At 34.4% G+C, this 14640-nt stretch overlaps 1 protein-coding gene across 1 annotated transcript in view; it reads right to left on the reverse strand.

The window, feature by feature from the left end:
• Window positions 1-14640, reverse strand: part of KIF18A (kinesin family member 18A) — a 91321-nt gene that overhangs the window by 33011 nt on the left and 43670 nt on the right. Inside the window, exons 11-13 of the mRNA XM_010331687.3 lie at window positions 11526-11690; window positions 4091-4212; window positions 335-570 (exon numbers count right to left, since the gene is read on the reverse strand). Coding sequence (XP_010329989.1) covers window positions 335-570; window positions 4091-4212; window positions 11526-11690 — 523 coding nt within the window. The remainder of the gene's footprint in view (window positions 1-334; window positions 571-4090; window positions 4213-11525; window positions 11691-14640) is intronic.

The raw sequence follows: 14640 nt of genomic DNA on the forward strand, positions 1-14640 counted from the left end.
GAAGCTGCAGCGAGCTTTGATTGTGCCATTACACTCCAGTTTGGGTGATAGAGTGAGACCCTGTCTCAGAAAAAAAAAAAAAAAAAAAAAAAAGAAAAGAAAAGAAAGGAGGGTAAAATGAATTTTACTGCTAGAGTTATTTAGAACATCAATGCATACATGCTCTAGATATTTGGAAGATACTGGTTAATTGAAATGACTATAAAGCTAAATTTCCCATTAATTTTCATAAAATAGCCAAACCTATTAAAAATTAACTGTTCTTTAGACTGATATACAAAGGTTCTCTTTATAAATAATGTTACTATTTACTTAAATCAAAAGTTATACTTACAACAAGAAATAGGCTGAACTGGTCCAAGTTGCGGAAAGGTCATAAGAACAGAAATCCCTGGTAGATCGTTTTGGTTTGGTTGTTCAGTAGTTTGGTCAGCCCAAACTACCACTTTTTTCCTCTCTACCAAATGTTCAATTTCTTTGAAGTCAGACTCAAAAGTAGCATTTGATAGGCCAGCTTCTTTTAATGTGCAATATTGTTTTCTTAGGGCTGGAAGTAAAGCATTCAATACTCTACACACAGAAGATGACAAGAAAGAAGAGATAAATATTACATTTCATTTTAAATACTTTTAGTTCTTTTATGTAACACCTGAAGTATTAGCGTATCATTAAAATAATTTTCCATGTATGAACCAGGTTTGAGTCTCAATTAGTCTTCACTTGCTTCTACATGACCTCTATAATGTGGGGGACAAATAAATAGCCACTATCTATAATAGAAGATTGCTTTGACGACTAAATGAATTTAGTATATTTGTTTATTTGTCTTTTAGAGACAGGGTTTCACTCTGTGGTCCAGGCTGGAGTGCAGTGGCATGATCATCTCATTGTAGCCTTGAACTCCTGGGCTCACTTGATCCTCCCACCTCAGGCTCCCAAGCAGCTAGGACCCAAGATGTGTACTACCACACCTAATTTTTTTATTGTTTGGTAGAGATGGGGTCTTGCTATATTGCTTAGGTTGGCCTCAAACACCTAGCCACATGAGATCCTCTTGCCTCCACCTCCCAAATTGTTGGGATTACAGGGATAAGCCACTGCACCTGGCTAAATGAATTAAATGTACATAAATGCTTTTTGCAAAACATAATGTCATTTCTAAACCACAGATGTTACTAATTATCACCAAATTGAAATGAAAAATTACTATGTCAAATGATGAGACATATTTTAGGCATATAATATTAAAACATACACAAACACATAACAAAAGAATAAAACCTACCTCTCCTTTAAGTTAAATGACCTAAAGAAATGGCTTTTGGAATGGCACTTAAAGGGATTTTAAGGAGAAAAGTTGTGGATAAGGTTGGGGAGTATAAATAATGGTTAGGGCACTGGATTCATGGCTCTAACTAAAAATGTCCTTTATTAGCAACAATTAGCACAGCACTGAATGTAATTTTTTTGTGTATCAGACCTCTGTGTAAATGTTCACTGAGGAAATGTCACAGCTAAACAGTTTTAAATTTATATACTCAATCAGTGGTTCCTAACTTTTCTGTGAAGGAAGACGCCTAACAACATCAATGATCTTGAAATGATTCAGTCCTGGAATCCTGAGGCTATCAATAGATGATGTTCCAGTTGACTCATAACATCGAGGAGAAGAAAACCATTAGAAGTATGGATATAGCAGTGGAAAAAGACTAATCAGGCATTAATTTTTATACACAAGGAAATACCACCTTATCACCTACAAGTCTTAAATATTTCAATAGCAGCACAACAAATTGTGACCTCTTTCCTTTTGGTGGGGGTTGCTGGAGAGCACTGCATTTAAGTCAAGTAGGTAACAAGTACAAGAAAAAGTTATTAATCAAAGTCAATAAAACAATTACTTATTTAGCATTTACACTATCAGGTACTATGCAGAAAAGTTATCACAGTAGGTCTGACATTGCTAAGAAAGGCTTGGTTGTAAGGTTGACACCTGGCTGGTGTTTTAAAATACGGATTTGACGAGGGTTCCCATCATTTCCAGTACTCATACGACAAGAGTGGCTTACTGTGCTTAAACTGCACAAACAATGTGGTTTATGCCAAAACATTTTCTTTCCTTTTGAAAAGTCTGGAATTTTGGTACATCCTCGGCAGAAAGTGCCTATGCAACTGGCTCCTAATAAAAACCTGGGACATGGATCTCCAAAGAGCTTCCAAAGCAGACAACATTTCACATGCACTGCCACAGCTTTTTGCTGGAGGGATTGTGCACATTCTGTGTGATTCCACTGGAAGAATACTCTTGAAACCTTGTGTCTGGGTTTCTGTAAACTTTGTCCTGTGTCTTTTCTCTTTGCCAATTTTTGTTTTGCATCCTCTTGCTGAAATAAAGCACAGCTAACCATACAACTATATGATAAATCTTGTGAGTCCTCCTAATGAATCACTGAAACTGAAAGTGGTCCTAGAGACCTACAACACAGGAATTATATCATGTTACTTATTTTTATGTTTATTTAATCGTTTCAAAACCTTTATATGAAATATATTATAATCTATTCAAAATTTTTATATGAAATGTATTATAATCTTTTTTTTTTTTTTGAGACGGAGTTTCGCTCTTGTTGCCCAGGCTGGAGTGCAATGGCGTGATCTCAGCTCACCGCAACCTCCGCCTCCTGGGTTCAGGCAATTCTCCTGCCTCAGCCTCCTGAGTAGCTGGGATTAAGGCACGTGCCACCATGCCCAGCTAATTTTTTGTATTTTTAGTAGAGATGGGGTTTCACCATGTTGACCAGGATGGCTTCCATCTCTTGACCTCATGATCTACCTGCCTTGGCCTCCCAAAGTGCTGGGATTACAGGCGTGAGCCACCGCACCCGGACTTATAATCTGTTTTTATATAAGAAAACTACGTCTTAGCAAAGCTAAATAATCAATGTAAGGTTATATTGCTCATATAACATAGAATTCAAGATTGATTCCAAAAGTCATCCTCTTTCTTCTATGCCACATTGCCTCTGTGATGCTCTGGTTCACCAATTTTCTCAATCACTGAGTTAGTCTTATTTCCCCCATTTAAAGGTAAATGTTTACCTTAAGATAGTGTATTCATCTAGAGTCTGATATAGCAAATGTAGTATGGTTAAAATAAATTAACGTTCTTGGTGACTTCAGCTCTTTTAAGTGGTTTGAGTGTTACTAAATGAATATTTAGTATCTACTCTAGGTACAGACACAGAGAGTTTAAGGAGATTAGTTTGAGCTTCTATCCACATAAGATTATCTCTCAAAGTTTTTCATTTTTCTTTTTTTAAAAAAGCTATTCTAATATGATTTCCTCTAAATCAAGATAATTAATTTTCAGTTATTTGAGCATATTAGTAGAACCCTAAAAGATTCTTAGAGCAGCAGAAAGCCCTTAGAGAAGTAAATTTCCCATTTGTATGGAGCATCAAAGTGATGCTTAAGGAGTCGATGATGTAGAAGGCAGATTTTTTTTCAATGTATAGGTATTTATGAAATTTTGTGGCCAGGCGCGGTGGCTTATGCCTGTAATCCCAGCACTTTGGGAGGCTGAGGTGGGCAGATCAACTGAGGTCGGGAGTTTGAGACGAGCCTGACCAACATGGAGAAATCCCATCTCTACTAAAAATACTAAATTAGGTGGGTATGGTGGCACATTCCTGTAATCCCAGCTACTCAGGAGGCTGAGGCAGGAGAATTGCTTGAACCAGCAAGGCAGAGGTTGCAGTGAGCCAAGATCGAGCCATTGCATTCCAGCCTGGGCAACAAGAGCGAAACTCTGTCTCAAATAAATAAAGAAAGAAATAAAAGGCAATTTTGTATTATATTGCATATATTAGGTAAAAACAACACAGCATACTTTTAAAGAAAAACAAATTTATAAAGCACTATACAAAGTTTATTGAAAGAAAAGAACTCTCTTAACGTTTTCTGATTCAGGCCGACACAAAAATAATGTATCCTGTAACACATAAAATCAACTTTCTGGCAATGGAAAATTAAAGTTCTGTGCTTCAGATATAGTGTTAAAACTCGAAAATAGGTAAATCTATATACTCACGCCTCAGTCTGCCTGTGTTGCTGTTCCTGAAGAGAAGCTAGATCTATCATATGTCTAATTTGTGCTTTCAAATCTTTGTTCTGGAGATGCAAATGGTGACAATGAAGATCTTTCTTGAGTTCCTAGGGTAAACAATACAAAATGTACTTCAGATTGCTCTAAGAATATTAAAATTAAATCAGATTTAATAAAACTCATTTTATATTGTTGCCAATAGTTTTAATTCTTTTTAGATATTAAATAATATGTTTAGAAACAATTTGAAAATGAGTTCTGGGTAGGTGGTCTATAATTTACAAGCAAGTTAAGTTTTCATGTTTCCTCAGAAACTGAATGTTAGGAATTCAGAAGAAATTTTAGTGTTGTGACAGCTTCTTGGTCTATACAACTTGTTCACAATGTTGCGAAAATACATAAAAATGACCAGTTTTTGCTTAAATGTCACTCCCTTAGAAAGGTTTTCCTTGAGCATTATATTTAGATGGACACTCTTCACCCCTCAATATTGTTATAGCATTGATTGCATTGATCAGTAACAATTTCATTGATATATTTATTTATTTATAGTTTCTCTGTTCATACCAGAACATATAGCTTACCACCAGGACAGGGATTGAGTCAGGTTAGTTCAGTGTTAAAGTGCCAGTGTACAGAGTCTGAAGTTGTGTGCAATAAAAATTTCTTTTTTTGCAGGTAAAAAAGATGATAATGGTTAGAGCACTGGTCTATGAGTCATGTGATTTTAGAGATGGGCTTTTAAGGCCTTGAAACAAATGTTACCATAAGATGAATATACAGCCTTTATGGAGATCAGTTTACTTGACTAAAATTTAAGAGCTGGATCAGATTATCTCTTCAGTCCTTTCCAGTTGGAAAATTAAATCATCACAATAGTGTAAACATGTTTGCCAAATATTCCATCTGTTTTCCTTTAAAAGAAAAATATGCTGGCTGGGAGCGGTGGCTCACATCTGTAATCCCAGCACTTTAGGAAGCCAAGGTGGGTAGATCATGAGGTCCGAAATTCAGGACCAGCCTGGCCAAGATGGTGAAGCCCTGTCTCTACTAAAAATACGAAAATTAGCCGGACACGGTGGCAGGCACCTGTAATCCCAGCTACTCAGGAGGCTGAGGAAGGAGAACTGCTTGAACCTGGGCAGCAGAGGTTGCAATGAGCCAAGATCATGCCACTGCACTCTAGCCTGGGTGATAGAGTAAGACTCTGTTTCCAAAAAAAAGAAAAAAAGAAAAAAATCCTTTATATACATCCCCTGATAATCTTCTTTATCTTCTTGAATCTTTCTTCTTTTAAAGAGACAACACTTGATGCCCACTCTTGATATAAGCTTCATCTTAGGCAAAAGTGTGAAAATGTGTTTTGTAGGCTCCATTTTCCTAAACCTCATCTGCCTAGGGCCAGGTGTCCTCTAATCTACCACCTGAAGTTACTTGTCTTTCCCTAAACCTACTAATCTTATCTACAGAAAATATCAGCAAAGGGATTACAACAAAGTATGAATGGTGATAACTTAGTAACATTCTCAGAAACTTTATTGAAAAAATTTCAGTAAATATAATGAAAAAAAATTCTTTGGATATTCTGAATGGCTAAGACAGGAACTCTACATGCAGGGGAGCTATGTCTGGAAACTTTCTCGTAGGGACAATTCTTATAATCCATCTTAGCTTTAGCTAGTGAAAACAATGCAAAATACTCTTCAGATTCTTTTAAAGAATATTAAGATTAAATCAATTTTAATAAAACTTCTTTCCAATCTGCAGTTGACCAATGATTTTCTAAAATGTTAAAGTTTTTTCCCTTTTAAAAAAATACTTCCAAAGCTAGTTATTGAGACCATGACAGAAACATGTCACCCATCCTATTTGTCTGGATATATTAAAATTAGGAGTTATTTATATAATTTAATATACTTCAAGAAATATAGTAAATGTTTCAGAAAAAAATTATCTTTACAGAGATAATCAAGATGGTATGGTTAGAGTCATGTGATTTTAGAGACGGCCTTAGCCTTGAAACAAATGTCACTGTAAGCCAAATACATGCCCTTTATGGAGATCGGTTTACTAGAAAAAAATTTAAGAGCTTGATCAGATGATCCCTTCAGTTCTTTCTATTAATAGTAAGAAAACTGAATGATGATAATAGTGTGAACAAGTTTGCCACATATTGTATCTTTTGTCCTTGAAAAAAAAATCCCTCCTTTATATACATCCTCTGATAACCTTATTCCTTTATCTTCTTGAGTCATTCTTTTAAAGAGACAAGACTTGATTATATAATTATATTAGTCAATAATGGGTCTTTGGCCAGCCTTTTAACTTTGAAAAACCACGTTTACAATTTGAATCTTTTCTTGACATACTAATGACTAAATCAGATTGGAAGAACGTGGTTTATTTTGAGAACTGTAAGTAGGCTAGTAATGGCTGAAGTACAGAGTATAATAAAAGGTGATATATAAACCTTAAGAAGTATTCAGGTGCCAGACCATGCTAGGCCTACTAAATCACAACGGAGAATTCATTCTAGAAAGAAGGCAGTAAAGAACAATACGATCAGTTTTACCTTTTAAAAACTTGCTTTGGTTTCAGTGGAGAGAATGAATTGCAGTAGAACATGAATGAAAGCAGAAAGACCAACTGAAGCAATCCCACAATGAGGCAGAGGAGTCTGAATTAGGATAGTAGTAGAGGGGCATAATGAGAGGTGGATAAATTCAGAATATCAATGAGTAAGTAATGAAGGAGACTATAGAGAAAACAGCACCAATTTGTAAGTCAGAAGTTCTGAGTTTTTGTCCAGAGTTGTGTGACCTTGGATAAGCCCCCTTACCTAGTTATGTCTCAATTTGCTGATGTAAAAAAAATAATGGCTTATAACTAGATTCACATTCAGGTATACAAAAGTTCTTCATAAGAGAATTCTAGAAGACAGACTGCTAAAAAAAATTAGATTTGGCCATACTGAAAAAGTTTACATTTATTGAAAATAATGCAAATAATATTAACTTAATAAACACTACTAAGTAGACAAAAAAGCAAACACAATATAGCAATAATAATGATATCAGAAACAATATACTATTTTCAAAATTGGAAGCTTACGGTAATGTGGGATAGAAAAGGTAAATCGGTAAATTTCTATAGTTGACTTTTTTACCTCAATACTTCATAAGTTCTTAAGTACTTCTGTAGTTAGAATGTTGATTACATGAAAAAAACATATAATAAAAGCATAATATAAATTAAGTTAGGACCTTGAGAGGTGAAAATACTCTAGTAGTACCATTTAAAACTATATATACATACATCTTTAAAATGTTTAATGAATATACTTAATGCCACTGAAATGTATATCTAAACATGGTTAAGATGGTAAATTTTATATTTTTATTACAAACAAAAAATTGTTTCAGACTCTTGATGAGAAAATTTTTTCTCACTAGAAGGGCTAAATAATCTGAGACTATCATAGCTGTAGGTAACAACAACAACAAAAAAAATGGAAGAAGCTTCAGTAGTTATTTTTAAATAAGGTCAAAGTTTAACACTAACCAAAAGACTTAAGAGTTTTATGTAGTTTAGAAAATGATAATCTTGAGAATATGACTGCTTTAGATAAAACAGTCTCCAAATAAACAATTAAATAATAAGTGGAATAAACCAAAAGTACTGTCAACATTCCACACCTGTTACCAATCCAAGAGAATCAACTCTTGTGCTTTAAATGAGAAACATTCATTTGGTCAAGGTTATCAGATGTTCTCTTTGAAATGATTTTACCAACAACATAACTACATTTCAGTATTCCTACAGGTACTCTAATAGAGACTGCTGCATTCTACGATAAGCCCCTATGGCTTTATATGGAATTTCAGAAGTTACCTCCTCTGATCCTAGCCAACTCATATTATAGTTTATTAATAAATCTTGTCTTTTTTGCTTATTGGTTTTGAGTCATTATATATCATCTTAAGATGTATACAACATTTTTTAAAAAGTGTGCTATATTTTCCTTCTCAAGTAGATATTCTTAATCTTGTGTCAATGGAAGGGCTTCAGAAAACCCAATGACTTAGAAAATACAGAAAATTGTATGAATGTGACCTCCCCAATCTCCCATCTGGGAGAAAATCTACATAGCTTTGATCAGATTCTCAAAAGCATCTCTGACCCCCAAAAAGGTCAGTATCACTATTCTGGAAGAGAAATTCAAAATGCATTATATGATGGGGTTAACTCTGTTGTTAACTGTGTACTCTAATTCTTTGTACAACTTGCTTGGCTATTGATGTCTCTGTTATTGTTGCTTAGAAAATTATTAAACTATTATTTATAATCCATTTTTTTTTTGTTAAGTGTTGCTTGGCTTTGAATATAGCACTCCACTTAAGTTCCTAATGTCTTAAATATATTTATAGATGACAAATTAAGACATTAATGTTAAATGAACTGTCTAAAGTCATATAATTAGTGTTAGAGTTGGCTGATATTCAGAACAACTACTAAATACCAAAATTACCAAACACTCCAACTCCAAAGTCTGTCCTCTTTCCAATGTTTACATTCTTTTGCAGGGAATATTTTAAAGTGCCTTACAGACTAAGTTATACAGTCTGTATAAGTTATATTATTGCAAAATGGGCTATATACTAGTATGCATATATAGTATATATGCATAGTAGCAGTAGTATATCCCTACAAAAAATATACTAGTATATACTGTATATATATATATATATATATACTATATATAGTATAGTGTATATGTGCATATAAATATGTGTATATATGTATATATGTGTGTATATATGTGTGTGTATATATGTATATATATGTGTGTATATATGGATGTGTATATATATGTATGTATATATATACACATATATATACTATCATGTATGTACTAGTATATATAAAGTATATGTAGTATATACTAGTATATATTTATGTATAGTATATATATATACTAGCATATGTCACTATATATACATATATATACTACTAATATATATATAGTATATACTAGTACTATAGTATAGACTAGAATGTGCTATATACTATATTTAATGTCCTAATCTACTTAACTAACTGGCTGGTATGCTTTTATCAAAATATTATCAAAATATTCTGAGGTATAGAATAAATTGTTGGCTCAATAAGGTTCCATACTAAGGAACTATTGTCTTTGGCTTCCTTCTTAGGAAACAGGATATCTGCTGCTTGCTCTTTTCACTACATTGAAGTGTCATCATTAACTACTACTGCTAGTCTTTCCTATCCAGTCATGCCTGAGCTTTCATATTAAAAGAATAATCATTTACAGCCACTGCTGGCCCATCAGAGAATCCATTCCCTAGTCATAAGGCATTAACTAATGTCTCTGAATTATAAAAACAATTAGTAAATTTGAATACTAAAGATCTCTGGCATTTGTTGCTAAATATTTTATATTTAATATTTATTTTCACCTGTATTTTCTGTCTGGTGCCTTTCTAAGAATTCAGAGATTTTAGAAGTTTCCATATCAATTATCTGATACATAGTTGCAGAATTTCAGAAGAGCATCACCAAAGTAGAGACTTTAGCTATTCTACCTTTTAGAAAAAGACTGAAAAGAAGTTTCCTTTTAAAGTATTAAGTATTTGGGTGAAAATTAGTTACTTCATAGCACTTGCTCCTAGTTGCTTAGCCTATATTCACTTTCTTCTTCTTTTTTATTAGGAGCTCCAATCCCATTACTGGGTATATACCTAAAGGATTATAAATCATTCTACTATAAAGACAAATGCACACACATGTTTACAGCAGCACTATTTACAATAGCAAAGACTTGGAACCAACCCAAATGCCCATCAGTGATAGATTGGATAAAGAAAAAGTGGCACATATATACCTTGCAATACTATGCAGCCATAAAAAAGAAGAGTTCATGTCCTTTGCAGGGACATGGATGAAGTTTGAAAGTCATCATTCTCAGCAAACTAACACAGGAATAGAAAACCAAACACTGAATGTTCTCGCTCATAAGTGGGAGTTGAACAGTGAGAACACATGGACACAGGGAGAGGAACATCATACACTGGGGCCTGTCAGGGGTCGGAGGCAAGGGGAGGGACAGCATTAGGACAAATACCTAATGCATGTGGGGCTTAAAACCTAGATAATGGGTTGACAGGTGCAGCAAACCACCAATGGCACATGTATACCTATGTAACATACCTGCACGTTCTGCATATGCATCCCAGAACTTAAAGTTAAAAAAAAAAAAAAAGAAAAAAAAGAGATAGCACTCCAATATTGTTCAGAGTAATTATGCAAAGAAAAGGGAAGTAATCTTTTAAGAGTCTCTTCTGCAGTATCTACAGATAGCCCTGTGACATATTTCTGGCCAACACATTAGTCTGTTAGGAATTTTTGAAATATCTTTGCTCTCCTGATATAGACATCTCTCCTCCTTTCTTCCCTCTTCTGGCTTAGGTGTGTAAACTTAAGATGAGATATGAAATAGTAACACTACAATCATGAAATGACAAGCACAATAATGACATTTAAAGATCTGCATTAGGAATGAACTGCATACTTCCAAACTTATTGTTAAGAGAACAAAAGACAGCCCAAACTAGTTAAGGCACTAAAGTTAGACTGCTGTAACCTTGTAGCAGAACACAATTCTAATGTGATACTGTCATTATCCATCACTACACTTTAAAAATAAAACTTTTTGCCATTCTAAGGTGCAATATCATCAGTTATACACACACATACACACACACAAATCCTTTCAAATCAACTTTCTTTAGCCATAATACACCAAAGGTTGACCTCATTTAAACTATTTTTGCGTTACATATCAAGATTTCAAACAAATTACGTATCTAATGAATCCTCAAGTACAGTTTAAAATAGAATTATTTAGTTTAACTTAAAAGCTACCTTATAAAAGGATGTAATCACTTAGAAATAACAATGTTTAAAAACAAATCTCGGTCAGGCGCGGTGGCTCAAGCCTGTAATCCCAGCACTTTGGGAGGCCGAGGCGGGTGGATCACGAGGTTAAGAGATCGAGACCATCCTGGTCAACATGGTGAAACCCCGTCTCTACTAAAAATACAAAAATTAGCTGGGCATGGTGGCGCGTGCCTGTAATCCCAGCTACTCAGGAGGCTGAGGCAGGAGAATTGCTTGAACCCAGGAGGCGGAGGTTGTGTTGAGCTGAGATCGCGCCATTGCACTCCAGCCTGGGTAACAAGAGCGAAACTCCACCTAAAAAAAAAAAAAAAAAAAAAAAAAAAAAAAAATCTCAGAGATAGGCAATAATAGTCTTATGAAAGATATTTACTCAATAAGAAAGAACGCATTTTAGGAGCTCGGTTCTTATGACTTAAATCTGAACACACAGAGATATCTGTACCTTTGAAATATGACCATTTGGACCTAAGTGTCCCATTTCTTTTTCGACACGATGGAGCCAATTAGTATTCTCATTAAATTGCTTCAATTCCTCCTCCCTCCTTTTCTCCAGGTAGCAGCGACGAGTTTTCAACATTGCAAGTCTATGATCTCGTTTTCCGGTGGCCTGAAACATGATTCATTTAAGAGTTAACCTAATTTTTATAATATTTGATATATCTGATATTGGTAAACTGGTATTTTCTTATGTATACTATTGTGGTAAATTAAGTTGGCTATATTTTGTATTTAAAGCTATTTCTATTTCCCTGTTGAAATCTGAGAATACTACTACTTGCAGGAAAATAGGAAATTGAGTTGTGAGTCATTTTTATAAAATTACAGGTTGAGAGTTTGTGGCTTTAAGACATACACTGACCAAATCAAAGGCTATTAGTTTTTTTTTGGCATTAAAGTACAGTCCCTTCACTATGTTGCATCTGGAAAGTTCATACAAGGTCAGATACATTCCATGATTTCCCTACTCAAAATCAAAGCAGATACATATCCTGCTCTTGTCTTTGATGTGAAGAAATAAAGTGTTATATTGCTCTGTGCTTGCCTATAAGGCCTCAAATTGGCTAATATAAATGAGAGAAAAAAGAGCTTACATCAGAGTGCTTATCAGTATCTGATCTTGTCCGTAGGTTGTTCAGGACCCATAATGAATATTCTAGATATTTTTGGTGTTTTACCTAGGCATAAAGTGTGATTAAAACTAATCTTTGATTTCTTACCCTAAGGGTCTTACACACTCTTATGAAAATCATGAACCAGAACATCTTGACCTCTCTGGGGGTATTTGCCCATAGACACTAAAGTCAATAATTATCAGATAGGATGGGTAGATCTGAACTGATGGATCCCAAAAAGTTAGAATAAGCACTTGCAGCTGGTTCTGGGAGAAGGAAATGAAAAAAAGGAACAGAAACTAGATTTGAATTTGGTCAAAGAACTCACCCTCTTTGGGAGATAAACATTTCTTAACTTTTACAAAAGCTATACTATTGAGACTTGGGCATATAACAGAAAAATATGATTATCTTCATTTGGATAGAGGATATGAGCTTATAAATGATTTAAGATCAGGCAAAGGTGGCTACCTCGAAGTCACAACCAAACCCTAGATATTCATAAAATTTTACTTCCCTTCCCTTCAAGGAAAATGCAAGAGTCAGACAGAAGCAGATTCCATTTCAGGCTAGAGTCATAGATCAGGGAAAAATAGTTGATAGGCACGGTCATTCTCACCAAGGTTCCTAACTCTTTTTTAAGGCTTCTCTGGTTAATTATAATATCACAATCCCTCTTTGTCAAGGTAAGACAATAACGAAAACTAAATAAGCGTCTCAAAGAAACAAAAACCTGGATAGTCAAGAGGAGAAAACAAAACAAAATGTAACCCATCAAATTGGCCACAGCACTACGGAGAGAATTGTGACAGAATGCTATAATGCAGGCTGGGCATGGTGGCTCATGGCAGTAATTCTAGCTGAGGTGAGAGGATTGCTTGAGCCCAGAATTGCAAGACCACCCTGGACAACATAGAGAGACCGTCTCCACACAAAAATTTAAAAATCAATTTAGGCAGGTGTGGTGGCATGTGCCACTTGGTGGGGTGGAGGGGCTGATGTGGGAACATCACTTGAGTCCAGGAGGTAGAGGCTGCAGTGTAGCGAACCATGATTGCATGATTGTGCCACTGCACTCTAGCCTGGGCAACAAAGTGAGACTCTGTCAACAAAAACTAAAAAAAGAATGTTATTATGCAAAGGTTACCCTAGTGTGGTACAGGGACTCCTAAGGATTCCTGAGATCCTTTCAGAGAGTTCACAAGGTTAAAGCCATTAAAATCATTTTTAATGGTTTTCTAGAAGCTAAATGATGTGTAACATTACAACAGAATAACAAACCAGCAGTTGTGAGAATACAACTGATATGAAAACCCAGGCATTAAAGAAATTTGCAAACATGTAAAACAATGCCACTCTTCTATTTTCACTATTTTTGTTTGAGAAAATAAAATTATTTATGTAATCACACATAATTTTTAAAAATTATTTTAATTATTGTTATTTAATATTATTTGTCAATTATTTTAAAATGAATACATAAATATATTTTTGTAAATCTCACTTTTAATTTCTAATATAGCAATCTTGGTAGAGGAAAGACATATAAACAAAAGCTCTTTGAAGTCCTAAATAATTTTTAAAAATGGAAAGGGGTCCTGAAACTTGACATTCAGAGCTACTGCTATAACAGAAGGTGGGAGATGTGACCTACTGATGTTTTTCTGCTATTCAGCAGGTGTAAAAATTTAGGCGAACTGATCTTAGTGGGTCTTTAATCACTTTATCTGAAAACTGAAGACAAAAATATTACACCTATCTGAAGGTAGGCAGCTAATTAAATCATCTTTATTTTGCTTTAGTATTTACAATGGTAGGGACCTTAGAAACCAGGGCATATGGGTCTGATAGCAGCAACATCTAATATCAGAAAATCCTAAGCAGAAACCTCAAAAAGTCTGTCTATGACTTTTTACTTCTAATGTCCATCAAATGTATCCTCTATGATGGTTCTCAGGGGACATTTTCCATCAGGGTACTCCTACTGAACCACTGCTCTAAAACGGCAAGTAAGTGTTTGGGAATACATTCTAAAATATGCATGTTAAACCCTGACATTAGAGTGAAATGTTTCCCATTAATTTTAAAAGAGCTTTACATATTTCATTAACAAAATCCCCAGCACACTACAAAAGTCTTACAAGAAAACAAACATATCTACAATTTTAGGTGTTACTACTCCTTTGTGTATAATAATTGCTAATATGGTAAACTTGTATTTTTACATTAAAAATAATTTTACAGATTATTTTTATGGGGCCATAAAATTACCCAGGAGCTTCCTTTTATTAGTAATTTCAAAGTCTATACTCCAGAACTATTTATAGCTGAATCAATGTTATGAGATTCTTTCAGCACTTCTGGAAACAAACCTCTTTTGGAGAGAATCCAAAACATAAAATTTGTTGCCTTAGAAAAGCAGTTGACTCAGACTACAGTTTGACA

Source organism: Saimiri boliviensis, chromosome 6 (genome assembly GCF_048565385.1).
Source record: "Saimiri boliviensis isolate mSaiBol1 chromosome 6, mSaiBol1.pri, whole genome shotgun sequence".
In the NCBI taxonomy this organism is placed as follows: Eukaryota; Metazoa; Chordata; class Mammalia; order Primates; family Cebidae; genus Saimiri; species Saimiri boliviensis.